Source organism: Panthera onca, chromosome X (genome assembly GCF_046562875.1).
Source record: "Panthera onca isolate mPanOnc1 chromosome X, mPanOnc1 haplotype 2, whole genome shotgun sequence".
Classification (NCBI taxonomy): Eukaryota; Metazoa; Chordata; class Mammalia; order Carnivora; family Felidae; genus Panthera; species Panthera onca.
Window position 1 is genome coordinate 43,765,479 of NC_138357.1, and position 25,716 is coordinate 43,791,194.

A 25,716-nucleotide genomic window follows, 5' to 3' on the forward strand; every position below is an offset into this window, starting at 1 on the left:
TGAACTCACGGACCGTAAGATCGTGACCTGAGCTGAAGTCGGATGCTTAACCGACTGAGCCACCCAGGCGCCCCTCATGAGTGTTTTCTGCTAATTACTCTGCCTCACACTGAATCACTTCAACACACACACACACACACACACACACACACAACCACAGGGTGTTTGACTTTACCAATGAGTGCTTTCAAATTATTTTAACTGTATTAGATTTATCTCCATAGCCTGATATAACACGATTAATGGAAAGAGCACAAAATTTGGAGCCAAACAGACCTAAATTCAAATCCTGAATCTGCCATTTACTGTCATGTCTCTTTGACAAATTGCTTCTCTAAGCCTTAAACCACATATTCATTAAGTACAAATAATAGTACCTTTTCACAAAGCTATTTTGAGCACTACATGAGATAACATGTGTAAAAGATCTAGCACAGTGCTTGATAGGTACTCAATAACTATTTTCCCCAGCATGATTTTTCCCCTGAAAAATGGTATCATATCTTATATGGCATCTAACATAGGGTTGAGTACATAATGGGCACTTCCTGTACATTTGCTGATCAAACAATTCACTCTTCTCCACTATCATTATATCTAAACAAATAACATTTCCCCACTCATTACAGTGAACTAAAGAATGAAGCAAGAAATAAAGGTAAACCGCCTACTTTTCCATCTGACTTACTTTTGTTAACAATTAGCAGTGGGAGGCTCCCAAAGATGTTTTGAGAAATAAGCCCAGCAGGCAGACATTAAAAAAGCAGTGCTTTCCCCTGATCACCTTTTATGTTGCTGTGACTCTTCCTCATAGTTTCCTTTGTTGTGTTTTCCTCTGCAGACTAAATTGCACCAGAGGACTCAAAAAAGACATATCAATTATGTGGCTGTGATCTTTGTTAGAAAAATCTTCACATCTGTGTTGGGCGAGAAGCCCCATCATATTAAAAAGTATAGCACCTCTAATGCAGTCCTATTATTTCATGAAATAGGCTCATTTCTGAAAGTACTCCAGTTATTATTAACCTCAAGGCTTTTGATGCAAATCTACAGAAATTTCCCTTTGCTTTGGCTCTAAGAAAGCAGAGCTCTGGTAAAGGGAAACTGCAAGATCTTGAGGAACTTGTCCACTGAACGGTGGGAAATGACAGATCCAGGAATAATGTGCCTCATTATTTTCCACAAAGGACACGCAGAGGAAATAGCACATCTCTTAAATAAAAAATGTTTTTCATTTACCTTATGATCTATTGTTGCAAATTGCTTTTGCTCAACTCTCCAGTTTTAGTTACATTACAAATAGCTCAATCACTATAATGTAAATATTCTAAGCTAACTTCTTACATAGCTCAATTGTATCTGTTACTGTTGGAGGTTCAATGTCAAAGCTGAAAGGGTTGGCAGAGTTTGAGGTACTGAGTTCATTCCTAAAGGGAAAACAAGGTTTGCATTACTTTGTCTAAGAATTATATTTAGAAATCTAAAGATTACCTGAACCAAGGTGCCAAGGTTCTATTTTTTTTTTTTTTACATTTTGTTCATTTTTGTGAGACAGAGAGAGAGGCAGAGCATGAGCAGGGGACGGCGGAGAGAGAGGGAGACATAGAATCCAAAGCAGTCTCCAGGCTCTGAGCTGCCAGCACAGAGCATGACACGGGGCTCGAACCCACAAATCTTGAGATCATGACCTGAGCCAAAGTCAGACAGCTAACTGACTGAGCCACCCAGGCACCCCCTCCAAGGTTCTCTTTAAATAAGTGAAAATATATGGTTTACAGAAAAGTAAAATTTAATAGTTTTAAAATAAATGAAAACATGTTTAATACCAATAATAATAAGATAAGTCAAATAAACCTACAATGAGATAAAATGATTCTCCTGTGTTCTGGGCAAAAAGCAAAATGTTTGAGGAAAAACCATTGACAAGTATTTGGGAATCAGGTATTCTCAGATACTGTTGGTATCATTACATATAAGTATAAAATTCCTGGAAGTGGAATTGTTAGATATTTGTTAATATTTGGTGATTTTATCAGTATTATTATGAAAATAGTTTTGAACTTACATGGATCTCATGAAAGGGTCATGGGGTTCCTAGGAGCCCTTGGGCCATGCTTTGAGAATTATTATTATATGCAATAGAATATTTATGGAAAGATATCCAAGAAACTGGAAAACATGAGTGTATCTAAGTAGGAGATTACAGGTAGAAGGAGGAATTTTTACTGGATACATATTTGTAGTTTGGATTGTTTTTACTGTGTATAGGTATTGCATATTTAAAATAAATTTAAAAATTAAAAGTAAATAAAAATAAAAATAAAGACTGACAGGTATTGTTTCCTTAGAGAAGTTAAGTGATTTCACCAGTAATTCCTAACAAAACAAAAGGCCAATGTTTGAGAATTCTGACTTACATTCCTGATAACTTTGTGATCACTTTATAAATGCCACAAATCTACCATGATAGCTTGAAAAGCATTATGATTCAGTTGTACACAGGCCTCCATGCTAAAGTTTTACTCTTGCTTCCCCTTTCTGTCAAATAGTTAATGAAGAGTAACAAATATTTAAAAGTAGTAGGCAGGCATTTTATCATTGAAAAAATATACCTCTAATATATCTGTTCTGTAAGAATCTCATTTCCTTCTTTTCAAAGTACAAAATGTCATGCAAAGGTCCCAGTGAACTCAGTTCTCAAACATCCTGCTCCATGTAAGAGGCTTTCACAAGAGGAATTCAGTGCAAAAGATAATAATTCATTACATTTCAAAATGGTTTTGATTTTGATCAAGACTAGAGGAGGTTTTAAATAGTCAGAAACAGTCTTTATGAGGGGCTAAGAGCCCATCTGCAGATCTCACTTGATGGCCCTTCAGAACCATGTGTCCCAGTACTTGACCTACTTTTGCCTTAGCAAAAAAAAAAAAAAAAAAAAAAGGAAAAAAGAAAGAAAAAAATGTTCCTAATAGAAAAGTAAAGTTCAATGAACTTGGATGTTCCCTTAAAGAAAATCCAACTCCATCAAGTGTTAGTAAGGCATTTGATTATGCAGTATTTGCTTCTCTAGTGTAAGGATACTCAACTTTAATCAAAATTGAGCAAGAGATCTGTACTTTCTGACATACTCAATATTGGAGCTTCAATGATCCAGGACTTTGGAATAACTATCAACTCAATCACCCAAGGAGAGAATAAGGAAGTTATTCACTTGACTTCTTTTCTTTACCCCCTTCCCAATTTGTCACCATCAATTAGTGTAGTAATAAAAAGTTTTCCACACTTAAAATCTTTATATGGCAATCAACCATCTATAAGATAAAATCTGAGCTCCCGCATTCAGCATTACATCCAAAACCCTGAATCATCTGGCCCTTCCCTATCTCTCCAGCCCTTCTCAAATATGCCCACTTGATAAATCACAACCTATTTTTCAAAACAATGCTCAGATGTTTCAGCTCTGTGAAACATTTCTGGATAAGTTTTGCTTTCGTTTATTGGACAATTATTCATCACTGAAATCTCATTACCAAACGTCACCTCCTTTGCAGATACTTCTTCCACCACCCCCACTTCCACCCAAGATGAACTCTGGGTTTCCATATTTTGTATGTGATTCTATTACAGTACTAAATATGCTGTATTATCATTGCTAATGCATCTCATTTCTCTACTAGACCACGGATTCCCTAAAGACAGAGACAAATGCTTATTTATTTTGGGGTTTTAGCACCTAAGACAATGCTTGGCACACAACAAGCTCTTAAGTAAATGCTATGTAAAGTAATGAATTCTCAAGGACAAGCACCTGGAGAGGCATTATGGCATAGTGAAAGAAACACAAACTTGAGGATCTCTTTTTCTATTTACATTCCTCAATGATCTCATGGATTTGCTTATCATTTATATGCTGTTCACCTCCAAATGTGTTTCTCCATTGTGGACTTCTCCCTTAAACTCACATAGCTCAAATGCTCATCTAACATCTCCACTTAGATGTCTAAGAGACATTTCAAATGTAACATGTATAAAACCAAACTCCTGATTCTTAATCTTCCCCATCTCAATAATCAGAAACTATTTTTTTTAGTCACACAGGCCAAGAAATCTGGAATTACTTGTGACTTGTCTCTTTCTCTCATACCTCACACTCAATGTACCCAAACAACTGTTGGCCCTACCTCCAAAACATAACCAGAATTCGATTACATTAAATTCCCTTTGTTGCTAACACTGTAGTTCAAGCCACCATCACCTTCCCTCTGTACTAAAGCAATAGAGTCTTAATTGGCCTCACTGTTCCAGCCTTCTTTGCCCCTTTACTCTGTATCTCACCCAGGATCCAGAATGTTCCTTGCAAAATATACTGAACCATGTCAAGCTTCTGTTCAAAATCCTCCAATGGCTTTTCATCAAAGAGTAAATGCCCAAATCCTTACCATTGCCTACACAGCCCTACATGATCTGACCCTACCACCATCACCTCTCTGACCTCATCTCCTAATTCTCTGTCTACTGCTCACTCTGCTCCAGCCACTCTGGCCTCCTTGTTGTCCCTTGAAGTCTGAGGGTCCCATCCAGAACCTTTGCATTTGCTAACTCTCTGCCTAGAAAAATCATCTCTGAGATGTCAGCATGGCTAATTACCTCACTTCTGTCAGGTCTCTGTTAAAATACCACTTTATCACTGAGACTTTCCCTGACCATTCTGTAAAATGTGGTCAAAATTTCCTACCTCGTGCTTTATTTTTCCCTATAGCACTCCTCCCCCACTCTCTCTCTCTCTCTGTCTCATGCACACATGCACACACAACGCTCATTTATCGATGGTCTATCTTCCTATCTTCTCTGACTAGAATGTACATTCCATGAAGGTAGTTGGGTTATTTTTGTTAGCTACTGCTAAATCTTTATTCCCTAGAACAATACGCAGAATATAGTGGATACTCAGTAAATATTTGTTCATTAAATGGATGAATAAACACACTGGTTATTGACCTCAAGCAAGTCACTTTACTCCTCTGTAGATTCTCTTGATCTCAAGTAAAAGGAGAGGTTTAGTGTAAGACCTCATCTAGTTTCATCATTACACAAACTCATAACTTACTCTTCCTCTGAATCCTCTCAGGTCCTCCTTAGCACTTTATCAGGAACATTATGTGTTTAGCAAATACTTGTTGATGGTCTATGATTTGGGATTATAAGGACCTTCATTTGTTAAAGGCTATTCTGTGGTAGGCAGAATTTATATACAATATCTCCTTTTAATCCTCACAATAATCCTAGAAGGAATATATTATTATTCCCACTTTACAGACAGGGAAAAGTGAGGCTCAGAGAAGCTAAGTGACTTGTCTAGGTTCATATAGCTGGCAAGAGGGTGGGACAGGAATTTAAACCCTGGTCTGTATGGCAAGTCTTGTGCCCCTTCTGATAAACTACCCTTGACATATGAAGGCTAAAAATGACAGTTTTAATAAAAAGTAAAAGAGAGTACCAATACACAATAACTTAATTTGTATGGAAATGATTAACTGACTTCCTGTAAATAAAGTCCCATTATTTTGTAGCCCCCACAGATTATCTTTCTCAGAATTCCCTCTTTGAAAATGCTACCACTACCACTACCACGACCCTAGGAAGCATACTAGAGCAAGCATGATGTGGTCAGTATTTTTTACCTACTCTATACAATCATTCATAGATAGCCTTAAGGTTGGGAAATAAAAATTTTATTTTATACTAAAAAGAAGATGTAAGGATCGTTTTCCCCCAGTATATGTTCACAACAATATTCACCAGAGGCCATTAAATGTTAATCCTGCCCAAAAGTGGCTGCCTGGGACCAGGGGTAAAGGAGATTAACTGCAACTTTTCAGGGTTATAAGAGTACATGTATTTGTCAAAATTCATTAATGAGTGCATTTTGTTGAATGTAAATTATATCACAATAAAGTTTATTTAAAAATAAGTTATGATGTGGGTGCCAGGGTGGCTCAGTCAGTTAAGCACCTAACTTCAGCTCAGATCATGGTCACCCGGTTTGTGAGTTCAAGCCTCACATCGGGCTCTGTGGTGATAGCTCAGAGCCTGGAGCCTACTTCGGATTCTTAGGCTCCTTCTCTCTCTGCCCCTCCCCCACTCATGCACTGTCTCACTCTGTCTTTCAAAAATAAATAAATGTAAAAAAACTAAAAAAATAAATTTATGTAAGGAAAATCTATTTAGAAATTAAAGAAAACTTAGGTAAATAAAAAAAATTGATGCTGCCTTAAGCAAAGTTGAGGAATTAAATGGGAATATATGGAAAAAGATTACAAAATGATGTTTTAATTTGGAGAACTGAATAGCAAACTACCCAGTTTATTTAAAGCAAGATTTAATTTACCCCAGTTTGATTTAGACACCACTTTTTAGGAGCCTATTGTATCTTATAAAGGTATAGCAACACTGAGTAGTCTGCCAGAGACTGAGAAATCTGTCAGTGACACTAGGAATAGGAATTCCCTCTTGATACACAACATGGAATATACAGCCAGTTTGTTTAGTGTTCCTAAGGAGAGGATGGAGATAAGGACTGGAAAAAAGTCATTTTTTCCCCTTTGAAAATTTAATGTCTAGTGGACAGGTCCAGCAGATGAGTGCATATCAAATCCAAAATAACCCAACTCCACTGTGATCCCTCTCTTCTTTGGCTTCCCTTTCCCACCCACTCTGCCCAGAGTTCTCCAACTCTACCCAGTCTCTAGAAGATTCTCGGCCTCTGGGCTTCCATACCAACCTTTGTAGACTTTTATCAAGATATTTAGCCCATTGTTTCACTCACTGTTGGAACTTACAGTCTAGTTAAATGAAAGGGTTATTTTTCAAAAAATGAATTTATAAAGTTATATTTTCTGCAACTCGACTAAGGTACTGTTTTTATTTTGTAGGTTGTTTGAACTCTCTAGCTTACAATGTGTTTTTATTAACTGTTTTGTTCTATCATTGTTTGTCTTACCCTGTCTCAAGTCTTTTTTGTTGTTGAGATGATTCCAACTGCCAATATACACATGGGATATTTTCTTCCTTTGCAGCTTACTAAGTAGATTAGTGATAGTAATAGTAATATCACTGGTACTACTATTACTAGTAGCACTAGTCATAAGAGCATAAATAATAATTATAATAACAATCACAATAATAGAAATAGCTGTCATTTACTCTGTTATCTCAAATTCTCCCAACAACTCTGTAAGACAAAGATATACAAACATATGTAGAAACAGAGTCTCAGAGAAGTTCAATAACTTGCCCAGGGTCACTCAATGAGTTAGTGGTACAAAAAGAATTATAAGCCAAATCTTTCTGACTTTAAACCCTGTACTCTTTCCACTCTGCCATACTTCTCTGGAGCAAGGGAGGCTGCTGGAGTGATTTTCTCTGTTCTGCTTCTTGGTATGTCCCTGTTAATAGACTTTAATGTTCATGAAGTAGTTCATGAGGTGATTTGGCAGTGCATATCATCTCTGAGGAAGGATGCATATTTTGAGGACCAAAAAAGTGTCTGGATTAGAAAACTGACTTATGAACCAACGAAAAAGGGATAAATATGGAGTCTGCCAAGGTTAGTTTGAAAATGGTCTTCTTTTATTATAAATCCTGAGAGTGATTGAAGAATATAAGCTAATGGCTTCTGGTAAATGTCAAAACCCCCATATACTTCTACAGTTTTGCTTGAATGACTTTTATAAACCAGATCAGCAGAACTCTCTGAAGGCCTTACGTTAATTTGACTTAAATATTTCAATTATAATGAAGACATTGATTAAATTTGGCATTAAAAAGACTTTGAGGCAAATATTTGGGATTAAGTTAGAAAGGCACTATAGAAAGTGGTGGAAAACATCACTGTATTAGGAAAATCCCCAGCTTAGTTATTCCCAAACTGTATTTGGGGCATATAATTAACCTTTCCGGGTTCTGCTACCTCATCTACAGAATGAGGTTATAAGAGTGTATGTTCTTCAAAGTCTCTTCTAGTTCTTATCAACTCTTGAAGGTACTTCTTGTTTGCAAATGTTATTGGGTAAATCAGAAGTCTGTGTAGCTAGAATTCCAAGTGAGTAGAAAATAATTCATTATTTTTTTAAAAAGCCTCTGAGAATTGGAGAATATTTGACTACAGGGCAGGATAAATATATGCTCTCTCTTGCAGAAGCACCAAGAAAATGACATTGGCTATCTCTCCAGTATCTTTCTTCCTAGCTCTCCACACCCCCTAGATTTGTGCAAGCTAGTTGTTTTGATGAATTGCACCTACATGCCCCCAACAACCAATGCAACATCAACTAGCATAGTGCTTTTGCAGAGAAGAGGATTCAGAAAAATCTTCCTTGAACTGAGTTAAATGAGGAACTACAAGGAGGAAAGTTGTGCAAACCAGAGAGCATAAGGTAAGGTAAGCCTTTTTGGCTCTAACAGGCATGGGTGAAGGAACAGAGCTCATGTACATTTGTAAGGGAATTCAGTTGGAAAACAGGTACCCAATGTGCAAAAGCTGGATCTTATTTATCAGTAAGGAAAATCCTTACTTTCCATAGTATATATTTCCAAATATTCCAAGAATATGAGTTATACTCCCTAATATTCAAGGCCCTCCAATAATCAAGTCTACTTTGCCTATCTAACCTTACTTCCCAGTGTTCTCTAACAGTTCCTGACTTCACTTAGTCATTAAACTTGAGAATGCATGGATTATGAATTTAGGAATCAGAGAGATTGGCCTTCAAATAACAACTCAGTCCCTTATTTGCTGTGTGACCTTGGACAAGTTACTTAACCTCGTTGAGTCTTGGTTTCCTCACCAGTAAAATAGTAACAACTATTCCATAGGTCTTTTAAGTTATCATTCAATGAGATGATAAAAATTATAATAATAATATCTATCACTTACTGTGAACCAACTATGTACCAGGGTCTATGTTCCTTTCATTGTACCACAATTAGGGACTTGTCCTCTTGTGTATAGTCCTCAAACTAAGAATTCAGAACAAGGTATCCAGAGGGTATGAAGGCAGCTGTTAATCTAGGCAGTCAGGCAGCTTCAGAATAACCAGCTAGCTTATACATCAGTTTTATCTCAAAAAACCTGGCTGGAAGAAAAGAAAGCAGTGGGGACCTGAACAGCAGGCTGTATAGGTGTACCAGAAGTCTAGAGACAGGCCCCTGGCAACAATCAAATTTATAAGGCTTTTATTCAAAATTGAGGTGATCTAGCAGCAAGTTTGCATATCTCAATCTATTCTTTCTTTTTTTCTTCAGTTTTCAAAAACTTAGGAAATTGGAAGAATCTGAAAAGAAATTTAGAGTCATTTTCCCAATGTGTGAGATTGGAACGTGGAAGAGTACAGCATAGCTGTTGCGTGGCCTTGGGCAAGTCATGTAACTTCTTGAGACTGAGTTTCTTTATCTATAAGTAGGGGCCTGTACTTTTTGGAACTATGGTAATGATTAGAAAATAAATGTATTTAAAGTGATTAACATGGTGCCTGACATATATAATAGTGACTACATTTAGTATGTCATTAGTTATATTTCTCTAGCACTGAGGGATTCAAATGTTAGCTAAACACAGGATGTCATCCCCACTATCAGCAAAAATACAGGTCCAAACATCATGCATGATATTTAACAATTCGATGAGGTTTGGGAAAATCATGACAAATAGCTTTCTTAGCCTGTCATGATTCTCTGGAGAAAATATATAATATGGGACCTACATGCTGCAGTTTGCATTGATCTCCTATAGCAGTATCAGTTTCCCCACACAATTTAATACTTCATTGTATACTACCATACATACCATGAAAACAGTTCTAAAATTTATATTTCTATCCCAGATTTCTCTCTGAATTCCAGATTCATATATCCAACTGCCTATTCAACATCTCCAGGATGTCTAATAGGTATCTCAAATAAAACATGTCCAAAATAGAACTCTTAAATCTTTCCACAATATCTTGCCTCCCTCGGTCTTCCCCATTTTAGTAAATAGCACTACTGTCTACTGTATTACTAAAACTAAAAATCTAGGAACCATTTCTATCTCTACAATATCTCTTGAATCTGTCCACAGTTTTCTATCTCTATTACTACCACTCTAGTTCAAGTCACCATCATCTTGCTTTGAGATGCTACAATACCCTCCTAACTTATCTCTCTGCCTTCTTCCATATATTCTCCATGGAGCAACCAGAGGAAGATTATTTTTATGTAAGTCAGAAGGAATGTGACATTTTTCTTCTTAAAATTATTCAATGACATCCTCCTGATCTTAGGAGAAAGGCCAAAACCTTCTAAGACACTGTGTTATCTGGCTCTTGCCTACCATTCAAATCTCATTTTGCCTCACTCTCCCCGCTACTCCCCATGATCCAGCCACACTGCTCTCTTTCTGTTCCCTAAACTTGCAAGGATTTTGGCACTTCAAAGCCAAAATATGCTATTTCCACTGACACATTCTTGACCATTCTTCACCTAGATGGCTTTTTCTTAACCTTCAGGGTCCAGTCTAAATGTTATTTTGCTTCAAGTAGAACTTCCCCAATGATACAATATAAAGCATTTTCTGTTATTTTCCTTTTTATCACCTATTGCAATTATTAATTATATACTTATCCTGTGTTTATTTGTTTAATCTCTATGTTTTCCTCATCCTTCATTACACTAGTAAGCTCAATTAGAGCAGAACCATGTCTCTTAAAATAAAAGTTAACTTATTAACTCTTATAACTCTTAGAATAGAGTTAACTTCTATTCACCCAGAACAATGAGAATTTGATGAATGTGAAGAGAATATCAAATATATTAATTGTGGGTCCAGGGTTGATAATCACAGAATTAGATAATAAATACTTGTTCACTTCTCCCCAAATGTCCTTTTCACCTTTCACTTCATATGTGAGACAGGAGGTAAACTAATTAGTATCATGAAGTTAATTTTACTGGTAAAAAAATATAAGGATATAGATACTACCAGGTGTTTGATCTTAGAAGCAAGGGGCGTTAGGTGATTAAATCATGATTTAAAGAGGCTTTTATCAGAAAAAATAAAAGCCCAATTATTTTTCATGTAACTTTTATGCCAGAGTTTATAGTTAAACTATGATGCCCTGACCATAAAAATTGAGCAAACAACTCAGTATTGACCCAATACCTTCTGAACATAATCATTACTGCCATTTTATCTCATTTCCCCCAGAATACACTGGAGTGAGTTATCAGACACTATACGTGGTGGGCTCTGATTCAAAGGATTCAAAACACACAAAAAATTTAAATTCACTCATTCAACAAACCTGTTAATTGACTACTATATGCCAGACACACAAGGGGGTGTTTTTCCTAGCCAGTCAGACAGAATCAAAACAACATGTCCCGGAAAGGAATCATCTTTCTCTGCCTGAAGACCCATAGTTGCTCCTCAGAATCCCCACTGGAGCATAGTGCCAAATCACAGAAAGATTTCTAGCTATATAAAGTACACCAAGTACCAAGAAATGACTTATAGACTTGAATTCATGAATTATTTTCCTATTTGACAGCCAAAGGAGGCCATTTAACTGCCTTTATAAACCACCAGTGATTAATCATAATGACATAATGAATTGCTGGACAGGAAAAGGCCACTCTCCTTAACATCCTTATTCTCAGGACTCATTTCCACCTCAGCTTTGTCTCAGCAGCCTTTGCTCTTGGCTCACACATCATTAAAATGTCTTGCTGGCTGCAAAAGCTCGTTTATATAGACAATAATTGCTCTGACCACCTTAATTGACAAATTATTCCACATGATTGCATCTCCTTGAATGAAATAATTTGGCCTGAAATACCTATGTATGTACCCTTTTGCCCCTGGTTAACTTCCTAATTTTTAAAAAATTCATCCCCTGTAAATGAAGCACCCTATTAAAAATAGCAATTTGTCTTAAACTATTTGTCAGACTGCTTTCTTGTGGTAAAATGGGTGTGAGGTCATCTTTGCAAGCTTTCCAGTAATAATAATAATGCTGCTGAAAATGATACCAATCATAATAATTAATATCATTTAATGAATACCTACTATTTACCAGACACCATTCTAAGTGCTTTTCATATATTTTCTTCACTCAACACAGTAACACCTCCTATTTTGCATGGGGGTAAAAACTGAAGTTCAGAAGAATAAATTATTTTTTCTCAAAGCCACACAACTACTATCATACTAAGGATTTGAATCATGCTTTTCTGAAGCAGGGCCCAAGGGAACAAATCAAATTTTCAGCTTTCCATCGGTCTTCTCTAAGAATCAAATTCTTTGTTTAGCTAAAATTTCTTAGAAACATCTTCCTCCAGGTATTTTTCTCAGCAAAAGGTCTTATCCATCTCCACATAAAAAAATTTGTTAGAGTCAAATCAGATTGTAGCACTATGAACAACCTATAGTTCTATAAGCATTTATTAGTAGAAAGGGCACAGGCTTTGAGAAAACAACCACCACACCTGAACCTTCATTCCAGTGCTATCATTTAGTTACTGTAGAACACTGAGAAAAATTACTTAACTTCTTGAATTTCAACTTCAACATCAGTAAAGTGGGGCTAAAATGACAATACTTCACAGGATTTTGAGATGCTTAAAAATGAGATCGTATATGTGAAAACATAAGATTCAGATCCTAGCTCCATAATTGTATGTTGTATCTGAATGTTAAAGTAAACCTTTGTATGGGGAACAATGGAACGTGGAGGACATTAATCTAACTGATGAGACAAAACTTACACGAAGTACTTTAAGATAACTAATTATAAACTAGTATCAGACAGTGTGGTAAAAACTTTGCAAAATTGCCAAGGGAAACTAGGAGAAAGAAACAGGTGACTCTAAAGAGATTGAAATGAGATTAATCTGTGAAAGCTTCATGGAAGAAGTACAGAAGTACAAAGGAGTCTTGGCAAAGAGGCGTGAAAGAGCATGAAGCAGGCAAGCAAGCAGGAAGGAAATGAACTAGTGGCATTTGTTGAGCATTGTGGACAGGAGCCATGCAGGCAGTTTGTAGCTGGTTGCTTTAAGAACAAGGTTTTGTAACAAATGTGGGTTTGAATCCTAGCTCCACCACTTACTAGCTGTGCTATCATAAACAAGTAACTTATGTCCTCTGAGCCTCTATTTCTTCCCTTACAAAATAGAGGAGATACATTCAAACTTCCAAGGTTGTTGTGAACTTTGACTAATTGTAAAGTACAATACCTGACCCAATAAATGGTTGCCCTCTGAACATCTGGTTCATGGCTAATTTCCCACCATACGAAGCTCCCAGTTTTCATCGTCTAGAATAGGGGTGTGATAGAATATTCTTAGCATGCTTAAACCACTACTTTCAGGTTGGAGGAGAGGAAGGTAGCTGAAACTTTCACAAATTAACATAATGGGCCAAGGAAAATCTGTGCCATGAATCTCAGGAGTCTATACACCTAGCAGTCACGCTGCAATTCCTTCCCAAGAACCCCCTCCCCCACCCCTAACTCAAGTCAGAGGAGTCAGCCCAAGGAGTCAATGATCACCTCAGGTGATGGAAGAGAGCGATTAGAGTGGAACTGATCTGAATTGGGCATGTTTGCCATATCCTGCTGCCATGTCCTCTAACTTGCTCACCCTCAGTGCTCTGAGCTGGTCTCCTGCACAGCTACTTACAAAACAAACCCACAGGAATGAATATTCTCACAGTCACTGACTTTGCAGAGAAACAAGCCCAGCTTTCTGCTGATGGGACAGTTAATAGTATTTGTTCATCTCCCTATAAGGCATAGAAACATGCAAACAAATATTTTCCTGGGACAGAGACTGGAAATATCTTTGCCCCTGTCACCAAGAGCATTAATAGATAGCCCTGTGTGATAGGTTGAGGCAAGGGGTGAGAAATAGGGGAAAGAAAGGAAACACAAAACAACAGTGGCAGAAGAGGAAGGGAAAAAATCACTCTTTAGACTGATACTCAAGGCCCTCCTTCCCACTAATTCTAAGAAGGCTTTTTTTTTTTTTCTCCTTGTCACCCAAGGTCATGGGTAGAGTTGACCTTGCTTCTAGAGGGAGCAAGTCGCCACCTGCAGGGTATGAATTGTGACACTCTGGGAAAGGCCCCCCCACAGGCACTGGGAAGCTGCCAGGAATTCCCACCATTAGTCATGCCTATGAGCTACAGAATTGAAATATCTATTAAATTGCAAATATGTTAGCTGTGAAGGGAAACATTTTGGGGCCATTATCGGTCAGCAATTTTTTATTTTATTTAAGTACTAAATTAGGCCCAGCAGAAAGCAAGGATCTAAGGAGATGGGCTACAGAAAAGATAGGACATTAGGACATTTAATAGTGAGAGAAGGGACAAAGATGTCATTCACAGTGGGCTGGGTAGGCTAGGAAAGGCCAGGGTCACCAGAGGCATTGGGTGAGGGAGGCCTAGGAGGAAAGGCAAAGGAGCTGCTACAAGCCGGTTTCGGTCATGAGATTTTTGCACCTGCGACTGCACAAAAGAACAGTCAATTATGAAATGCACAGTCAGTCATGTGAAAGTTTCCTTAATGTGGCCAACAACTACTGGCTGCTGAGGGCTTTCCTCATTAAGTCACACAAAAGGTACAAATGAGATACATTCTCACCTAATAATCAGGACACAGACATTCAGATCATGTTAACTGTTGCTCAGAACATGAAGGAGAGAGAACATATGCTAATGAGTTGTTCCCCTCTGTTTCACATCCGTACTGCTTGGGGGAGCTTCAAGGTGGGTGCTTTATCCCTAGGGCTTTTCAACTATCTGTAACATTTGAGACCAACTTGCTTCATCATCTAAATTGCTCTTCTCTGTAAGGTGATCAATTTGTCAATACCCCTCCTGTAGTATTACATCCATAAATTGTGCCCTTCACTTTCTGCTTGGGTCGACCAGTCTGTTGGATGGTATGATTAGGATGGCTTCTGAGTGCTGTTCTCAGTTTGTCTATTAACTACTCTCCAGGCCACTTAAGGTTTTTTTTTGTTGTTTGTTTGTTTGTTTGTTTCCCCACTCACTGCTGGAGATGGAAATGTGGAGCCAAGACTGAGCCAGACACACAGTCATTTGCTTATTTAAAAGTGCTACTGAACCAAACTCTTTAAGGTGAAGGCCTCAAAAAGACAGCCCCCAATGTGAATTTACCATATAAGCATGTTTTATTTGGTCCACACGCTGCTCAACAAACCAGAGATTTCCACATAAAAATCCAGACTTCCATGATCTCTTCAAAAATTAGAGTGCCTAGTAGTATCTTATCCTTAATTTCACATGACAACAATCAGCTAGGGCTGCTAGTACTCTCCAACTTGCCTCTCTCTGTTGCTTTGCACACCCACTCAGGTACATGACTTGCCTGGTTTCTAGAAGCATTTGACTATTGATTAGGGCATTGCTCCTTTGCTGGTTTGGATTCAGCCATCGGCAATAAATGCTTTTTCTTTTATGGAAGGAATAGAATCACAGCTATTTTTTTTTAAGCCAAAACAATGGGTTGGCAAATGAACATTTTAGATAACGGGTTATTTCAGGGATCCTTAGACATGACCTCTGAAGTCACTAATTTTGGAGTCCACCTGGGGAATGTGTCTCCCCTCCTTCTGGCCCAGAACCCAGGATTAAGGGACTATGGACAGAGTAACAGTGGAATCGTATAGAAAGGCATTACATTATGAATCACAAGATAGGGGCACTAGTTGTGGCCATGCCATTCACCAGCTGCTACCCAGGACAAATGGTCTAAAATCTCTGAGCCATAGTTTACTTGGGGCGGGGGTGGGGGCAGAAATATTGTGTGGATTTACAAGTAAAGAAATGTCCTTCTCATTCTCCTTTTAGAAAATGTAATACATATTAGAATATTATATGCACTAAGATACCTTGAAATGACTTGCAAAAAAGAAATCTGTTTAACTTTAACCTAGCAGATAAACACATTGTCACAGAACCTCTCTCCATTCCTCTCCTCTCCTCTCCTCTCCTATCTGTCTTCCAAAAATAACTATTAACATCTCTTAGAACTGGAGCTCCACAGAACAAAGTTTGGAAACACTGTTTGAAGCACTATTTGTTCTAATGAAAAAAAAAAATTCCCAGGTTCCAAAGGGAAGGCAATTCTGTCTCTAGCCGTCTGCTTTCAGAGCCACATTAAGAAACTTGAATCCTATGATTCTTGTTGCACAGAGTAGGCATCAATTTATGTGTTGACTGCTCTTTACCAGCTGAATAAACATTGTTTAACCAGGATGTTCTCCATTGCTTCACTTCCTCTAGCTTGAAATCATTATGACAACTGCAATGAACCTCACGGGAATCCATTTTTTCTCAGTATGGATTTCCATATTAATAGGGCCATTTGGTGCCAAAATATGAAACTTGGCAAATCCCATCCTGTGTACGTTCTTGCTTTCCTGGCACCACACTTTTTCTTGTTTCTCTCTTGGCACTATCCTAAGCTCAGATTTAATTCTGTGTCCCATTTCTACTGATCTCATCTAAGGTGTTCACTGAGAGCTCCAAAATGTCATGTGTATCCTTTTTGGTGGTATCTAAAATCCAATAGGAAATTATTGAAGACCAAATAGTTAATGTTCAGAAATGACATTATAGTGGAATAATGGACATTATGATCAATATTTTGACATTTTTAAATGTACATAATATATATTTTGTGAATGAAATTATATGGTTTGTGCTTGGTGGTGGTTAAAAGTTTATGTGAGAATCAGGAACACCTAGATTCATACCCATGCTCTGCCAATTACAAAATATGTCACCTAAGCCATATCTCTTCGCCTAAGGTTTTTCCTCAATAAAATGGAAACAATAACAGTATCCACACTCATGTCATTGTTGTGAGAATTAAATGAGTAAATGAATGAAAAACACTAAGCACAACGTCTGCCACAAAGTGAGCTCTCAATAGACATTAGCTCTCTGTGTGTCCCTATTATGATTATTACATAGTTCTTGGCTTAAAAATCACTTCTCCTGTTTATTCTCCATTCTGTTTATTCCTCCAACTCTCCACCATAGCTCTATGTTCCACTATTTTTCCTAAACCCACTTTCATCCCAATGCCTCAGCATTAACAGCAGAGGAATAAAGAAACAAAGAGCCAGCACCAAAAAAGCCTGATTTCAAACCTGATGTGAAATTCCTTCCTCTGTGTGTAAATAGCAGCCATTCTACACACCAGAGGAAGGTCATTATAATAAGCTATGCAGTCTAAATGACACCTACAACAATGCACTACAGTTACTTATAACTTGGCAAAGTGAAATTAAAAGTACTTACTGAAGCCATTCATTTGAACATCTTCACCAAAAACTGATCCCAATTTCCACTCTGCAATTTCGCCAAGCCTTGTGTGTCCAGATTGTGTTGCTACTATTGCTTAATTAGTAACCTACAAGCGAATCTTTGAAAATATCCATACAATAAACCTCTCTTTCTAGCCATGGCACTTAGACACAAATGGATTAAAAGATTATCCTAACATGTGAAGAGGCCCAAATCTGGAACTCTAAAGATGTCTACAATTATCAGGAGGATGGGTATTATTTGCATATTCACCAAAGAACAGGTAATTTTTTTTCCTAAATAGCCTATGTGCATTTCTAAAAAGCCGAATAAAATCATGTAGTTGTGAATGATTTGCTAGGTTAATGGTGAGTTATCTTCCAAGTACAGTTAATTAGAGCTGGCTTTCTGCTTGTGTTCATTTTGGGGATCCCCAGTAATTTATGTCTGCCTTTGACCTTCTCAAGGCAGACATTCTCCTCTACTCCCAGCAGACCCTATTACATTATCTCTCCCACCCTCTCCCACTCCTCTTCTCCTTCTTCCATTATCACCCGTTCTACATTCTCACTATCATATAATCAACTTTCCGTTCTATTTTTAACACTTCAACTAGCCATCTTCACAAAATTCAATGTGAGAACAAAGGGAAAATATCTTTAAAATAACAAACAGCCACCTAAAATATGCTGTAGGGAATAAAACTGTTAGCTGTTGTCATCTTTGACAAATGACCTAAACGCACTAATGTAACATGTCTATTTGTTATTAAACCCCTTCCTACTGATCTACATCCTCTGAAGGAATAAAAAGAAATGTCTACAACAACATCCCACAAGTCTGCAATAATTTATATATTAAAAGTGTTCCAGGAAAGTTGCATTTAAATCAAATCCTATTTTAATGCAGTAGGAAATCTGGCTATTTAAAGAAATCCTACGACAAATTCTTTTATATGGAAAAAATAATTTCATAAAACCAATGATTACTTTCCAATTCATCAGTTTTGAATAGCTGAATCTTTTTATAACTGATCTATTTAAAGCAAGTAGCACCTATACACTTAAAAAAAAAAACACTTGCTTTACTGACGAGATATTTCACAGATTTATAAATTTTAAAAGAACAGTCAGAAAATAACCTCTTAAATTTTTAATAACCTTTTAAATATCTCCACACTTGCAATATATAATTTTATAGAACCTCTATCTACATGATTTTGTAATTAGCCAATCCTATTGATTTTATATTGAAAGTCTTATTCCACGCCTGCATATTGCTAAACTAAAAACAAGTATGAGTGGGTTACTTTTAAAATAATCCCAACCTTGTATTTTGACTTGTTATACTTTTTAATTTTTTTAAATTTACATCCAAATTAGTTAGCATATAGTGAAACAATGATTTCAGCAGTAGATTTTTTAGTGCCTCTTACCCCTTTAGTCTATCCCCCCTCTCCCACAACTCTTCCCATAAGGGAGGGGGAAAACAGAAGAGACTAATAAATATGGAGAACAAACTGAGGGTTACCAGCCTTATATTTTGAATTATGAGAGGGCAACCTGTTTAATTGCTTTGTAATAACAAACATACAAAGCACAGTATAACTTACATAAAACTTCAAATAAAAATAAATCTTCACAGAGCAATGTCTTGAACTTCCATACCAAGAGGCCATTTTGTTTCTATATCAGGCATAACACTTGAATTGTATGAATAAATACATAAACTTGATATCTTCGTATATGAATGATGACCACTGACCCAAGGATAATTTTGAATTATTTTTTTTCTCCAGCATGTGATAGTGCATTTTTTACTTAAATGGTAAATGAAAAAAATTACTATTTCAGTGGCTGAGACTGCTTTATCCCTGCACTCCCTTGACAGATTTCCCTTGATGACCAAGGACTTATATTTTTAATTTACATCCAAATTAGTTAGCATATAGTACAACAATGATTTCAGGAGTAGATTCCTTAATGCCCCTTACCTATTTAGCCCATCCACCCTCCCACAACCCCTCCAGTAACCCTGTTTGTTCTCCATGTTTAAGAGTCTCCTATGTTTTGTCCCCCTCCTTGTTTTTATATTATTTTTGCTACCCTTCCCTTATGTTCATCTGTTCTGTGTCTTAAAGTCCTCATATGATGTAAGTCACATGATATTTGAATTCCTTTAATTTCGCTTAGCATAATACCTTCTAGTTCCATCCACATAGTTGCAAATGGCAAGATTTCATTCTCTTTGATTGCCAAGGAATACTCCATTGTATATATATATATACCACATCTTCTCTATCCATTCATCCGTCAGTGGACATTTGGGCTCTTTCCATACTTTGGCTATTGTTGATAGTACTGCGATAAACACTGGGGTGCAGGTGAAGGACTTATATATTCATGACAGCTCTTAGGAACTTAGGTAAAACAATTTGGGGCCTATGAAAATGAGTTTGGTGTGTGTGTGTGTGTGTGTGTGTGTGTGAGAGAGAGAGAGAGAGAGAGCACTAACATGCTCACAAGAAAAGCAAACCTGTGACTGACTTCTTTAGCATTATTCTCTCAGCTAGTGTTTCTCAAAGCATAATCCTTGGAAGGCATGCAACAGAATTACCTGGACAACAAGGCAAGTTTCCAATTTTAGAGATGTTGTGAATTAGAATCTGGAGGAGAGAGATGAAACCAGTATTTAAGGAGCCTCATCTTCATCCTATCTGGGTTATTCCACATAATTTTGATGCACATTAAAGTTTGAAAACCTCTGGGAGGTAGAATTGAGGTGAAATTTTAAATCCATAGTTCAATTATACTAAAAGTTCAGGTCAAGTGAATAAATGCTTTGCAAAATACACAAAAGAAGAGCCTAGCTCTCCTTTTCCAGAATCAAAAAAAGAAACTAAAAAAGCAAATGTGTTGTCACCATAACCCATTAGATGGGAGCATAAAAGGTTTATCGTTAACTTTATTCTGGCCCAACTTAAAATCCAAGTTAAATGCTATAAGGCTGCAAATTTTAGTAAATAACTCCCAATGGAAGTGCTTTGCAAACCCCTGATAAGGAATGTGTGACTGGTCAAAGTGATGATGTTGCAAGGATCTGAGCATAGCCAGCTCACTTACTAATGATGTAAAACTGCCTGATTGACTCTTCTGCTTGGATGAGACAGGAAGTCTAGTTCACATTGAGGAAATCAGAAATCAACCAAAAGCATATCTTTGCTACCTGGAATTGGCCCAATATGGTAGTTATTTTGAAAGCTCCTAGAGGAAAGGATGTACATTTCTAATCAAAAGAATAATTCAAACCTCCACAGAAGTTACTCTACAAATTCAGACTAAGTAGAACTGTCATGTATTAGGATAGAGCATGAACTAAAACATACATGTTAGTTTCCTTTTTCTTAAGCTTTAATTTTTTTTAATGTTTATTTATTATTTTTGAGGGAGGGACAGAGAGTGCGAGAAGGGGAAGAACAGAGACAGAGGGAGACACAGAATCTGAAGAGGCTTCAGGCTCTGAGCTGTCAGCACAGAGCCGGACGCAGGGCTGGAACTCACAAGCCATGAGTTCATGACCTAAGCCGAAGTCGGATGCTCAACCAACTGAGCCACCCAGGCACCCCATATGTATGTTAGTTTCTTTTTTTCTGTTTATTTATTGTTAAATATGAAATTTATTATCAAATTGGTTTCCATATAACAACACCCAGTGCTCATCCCAACAGGTGCCCTCCTCAATGTCCATCACCCACTTTCCCCTCCCTCCCAACCCCCCATCAACCCTCAGTTTATTCTCAGTTTTTAAGAGTTTCTTATGGTTTGGTTCCCTCCCTAATAATGAAGCAACAGAAAGACAAATGAAGAAACTGATCCCATTCACAACTGCACCAAGAACCATAAAATACCTAGGAATAAACCTAACCAAAGATGTAAAAGATATGTATGCTGAAAACTATAGATAGCTTATGAAGGAAATTGAAGAAGATACAAAGAAATGGAAAAACATTCCACGCTCATGGATTAGAAGAATAAATATTGTTAAAATGTCAATATTAGTTTCTAATAAAATATTTTGTATTCCTTGTGTTAACATTCAGAATTTTGAAAAATACAAAACAAACTGCTGACTCCTAGGGATCAAAAACTTAATAACATATGAGTTACAGCAATAAACCTACTCGCCAAGTGTCACTACTTTGTAGACTGATTTTAACATTACCCCAAAAAGGTCAGTTAAATCATAAACAAAAATAATATAGAAGGAAATCTGTATTCCTAACATTAGTGAGAGTATAATCAACCAACTAGTTGATGTCAACATTAGATAGTTCAACAGGTAATGCCCAAGTGCATCAGTCACAAGTGCTTTTTAATAGCCAAACAACAGTGTTTTATTGATAAAAGGTTACTTTCAATTGATACAAAATTGCTGTGTAAAATAAGTTTTCAAAATACATTTCTTTTTTAAAATTTTTAAATATTTATTTATTTTTGAGAGGAAGCGAGAGAGACAGAGACAGAGTGTGAGTGGGGGAAGGGCAGAGAGAGAAGGAGATACAGAAGTCAAAGCAGGCTCCAGGCTCTGAGCTGTCAGCACAGAGCCTGATGTGGGGTTGAAACCCACAAACCATGAGATCATGACCTTAGCCAAAGTCAGATGCTTAACTGACTGACTAACCCAGGTGCCCCTCAAAATACATTTCTACAGGTAAAGATTATCTCTTAGTAAAAGCAATGATCTATAAATAAAAGCATTTATTTAGATTTGGGCAGCACAACAAAGGGGGATTTTGAAGTGAGACAGGGTAGGACCACTTACCTCCCTACATGATGACTTTTCACTGTAGCATAATGGTTAGTAGTCACAACCTGTAGGTTTAGGCACATTGTACAGAGTTTTTACCAAGAGAAAGAGTTCAGTGACTTTCATTCTCCATTTATGGCCAATTATGTGGATTATTTTGGCATTAACTATAGTAGTAAAAGCTGTTTAAAAGGTAGAGCTGGGGACACATGTGCAAGTGGTCAGTGGAAGCCCTGTGTATGCATCAGTCATAAGTGAATTAATGTAATCAATGTTACAATTGTCCGGATTATGTCAAATTTTACTATGGTTGAGATTTTATCCTCAATACAAATGTGTGTGTGAACACTTAAACACACACACAAACACACACACACACACCACATAAATCTAAAACATATATAAAAAGAGGAAAATTAGGCAAGGTTTGTTCAGGAAAAATAGCAGGTAGACTTCTGTAATGAAGTTTCTTAAGGTCCATCACAAACATCATGAGGGATAACTTTTATGGTATTAAGTTCTGTCATGTGTCTCTAAAAATTACTTTCTAACATTCTCCACCACATAAGAATATCCTGAGTTTCTCTCTTTTAGTATGAGTAGAATTACTAGCTTATACTTTACTTGTACTTCAGATTTAAAATACACACACACACACACACACACACACACACACACTATTTGTTTGGAGTTGCTCCATTTAAGAATAAGTAGAACCATACAACAACATCAGTCATTTATGAGTAATTTTGTATATGATATTTTGGATGCAGTCCAAGAAGACGTCATTCCAAAAGGCCAACATAATATCATTCTGAGGCAGGCATTACCTACAAGGAGATTCCAAATATGGGTTAAGTCAACATTCTAAAGTGGTTCCACTATATTTTTCTGAGATGCTTAGTAACAGCTAATGATATCTTGAAGAGCTAATAACCTTTCATAAAGGCAGATAACAGATATGCAGCAACTGGGCCCATGTTCCCTAAATCAATTGTCCAGATTCCATGTATTCTTTCCCAGTACAATTTACTAATAGAGAGCTTTCCAACTATTTGATTTGCATCCAGTTGTAAATTTGCCTCAAGTTCACTCTTTGTTTTGGAAACTCTTTCTTCCCATACCAAATTATACTTAAAAGTTCATTTGCTACAGTTTGGTAGAAGCAATTCTTACCTGTAACTTTCAATTCAGTTGTTCGTCTCACAAGTTTTCCTTCATACTTAAGTTCACAAGTGTAATTTCCTCCATCTTCTTCTTGAACTTCTTGGATTAGAAGAGCATTTCCTTTCTGTATTATTATGCTTCTCCACATTTTTGGCTTGCATTCCTGCAGAGAAAATATTTGCAAGTAAGCAAAAAATTAAAATTCTCATCAAGTCCCAGTACTGGCAAGTTAGTACTTTGACTTGTTTCTGCTCTTCTCCTTAGTTTTCAAAATATATAACTAGAGTTAAGTCAATGACCAGAAAAAAAATATGAATGTCTCTTAATGTGTCCAGTTTAAATGTCACAACTATCAGCCTAAGAGCTACTTTGAAGGCCTGATCCCAAGTGTAGAAATTCTTTAGAGATATTCTGCCAAAATAGAAAAACATACAAGCTTCCCCAATACAAAAGACGTATAGCAGAACCTTAAAAGTAGGTAAATATCACTATAAAGCCCTGGTATTTTTTTTTCCTATTTGACAGAGACATTTCCTAAGTGTCCAAAGAGAACAGTGTTCATTTAGCAACATAGTATAATACAAGGGAGTCTTAGGCATTGTTAAACATTCATAACAGGCTTTTATACTGGTAATGTAGTCTAAAATGGTTTTATTAATTACTTCTTATAGTTAAAAACAAATGCTAATATTCCAGAGTCTCTCTCCCCATAGTCAAGAGATCCATTAGGTGGATGGGATAGGGGAAGGGTTCAAGAAAATTAGCAGTACTCTAGAAATACAGCTAGGTAAAATTAGCATACATTTTGTCCTAGTAATGGAGAAATTTTCCACTTACTTTCTCAATTCAGTGCTATATGACCAGAGAATAAGATTTGGGTTTGGAAGACAATTTTTCTATACTCCTAATGAGAATGTGAAGGAGTCTTGCTACTGGGATTGGACTTCTCTAGAAAGAAGTGTTTAAAACTTTTCCAGAGAGTGACAAAAACATAACATGAACTGAGTAGGTAAGAATATTCAGCCAAGTGGCTTTGCCTTTTGGGAAATTTCTCAGACTACTTTGTAGATATTTTTCCAGTTTGTCTACTACCTATCTCAAATGTTCAACGAAAGTAGTGGCCAAAAGCTGCACAAACATCAAAAGGTCTAAGGGATAGCCGTGATTATTCAGCTATGCTAAGTAACCAAGGCAAAAATATTTTATCATCTAATTTCTGAATCTGTCAGCTACGGCAATGAAGAAATGATTGTGAGGCAAATTATGTAAATAATTGTTAAAAGAACTTTCCACTTTTCCCACCATGGTATATACAACATCTCTTCTACCCTGCCTCCACCTCACCCCCATTCCTGCCCTCCATACATACATCCTAAACATTCACGTGAAGGTAGAATCAGTGCAGACTCTCAATCTCCAGCTCTGCATGGATGCATGTGTATGTGTGTGTGTGTGTGTGTGTGTAAAATGCTTTGAGAGAAGGAGCACACATTTATTAGTTTCTTACTGTAACAATTTTTTTATGATAGCAGGAATTTTGACAATAAAACACAAAAACTGGCACTTAAGTTCACAGGTATAATATTTAAGAGATATGCTTGCTTTATGTCCAATACAACTACCCACACACATTGTCAGAGAGTAAATAAAAGTAATACTATCTAGGGCATCTAGATATAAGGCTGTTTCACTCCCTAGGGTCTTTCCAAAGAACAGTTAAAGGTCTGTCTGAAATTATATTACACACCATGTCTGGTGAGGTTTATCACCTATATGAGATTTGCTTCTGAGTTAAACCTGGGGATATAAGGTTTCTGGGAAAATGAAGAAGATAGTCTGAGCAGAAAGAAAAAAAAATAGTCCAGCTGCCACTATCATCATACAATAATAATCCACAATTATTTTCGCATTGTTTCGAACTCTGATAGCCTCAGATTTCTAAAGAATCATTCTGAAGGTTATTAAACAAAAATATGGTCCCTTTGGGCATTTTGAGAGGAAAGGAAAATGAAAACTGAGCTGCTTCACTTTCACATAGCAGTGGTGGGGGTGGACAAATGAGTCCACACACTTGTATTCAAAGACAAATGACGTTTTCTAATGTCATTTTTAGGGAAAGTCCATATGCAATTGGCTCTAACCATTTTCAATTTCTGTGCACACTGCTTTCATTTTTCCCCCAGGAAGTACAATGTAAAGAGTGTCTAGAAGTTAGAAAATAAGCCCAATGAAGAACAGCCTGAAATCTCTACACGTTCTTTGGGCTAGATCGAGATAGCCCCAAGTGCTTTCCAAGTTACCATCTAGCCTTATAAAATATTACTTGTACCCAATATAGCTTTTTGAGTTTTTCTTTTAAACTGTGGCAT

General features: G+C 36.9%; 1 protein-coding gene across 1 annotated transcript in view; it reads right to left on the reverse strand.

The window, feature by feature from the left end:
* IL1RAPL2 (interleukin 1 receptor accessory protein like 2) overlaps positions 1-25,716 on the reverse strand; it is a 1,135,143-nt gene that overhangs the window by 449,260 nt on the left and 660,167 nt on the right. The window contains exon 5 of the mRNA XM_081792354.1: positions 23,357-23,510. Coding sequence (XP_081648480.1) covers positions 23,357-23,510 — 154 coding nt within the window. The remainder of the gene's footprint in view (positions 1-23,356; positions 23,511-25,716) is intronic.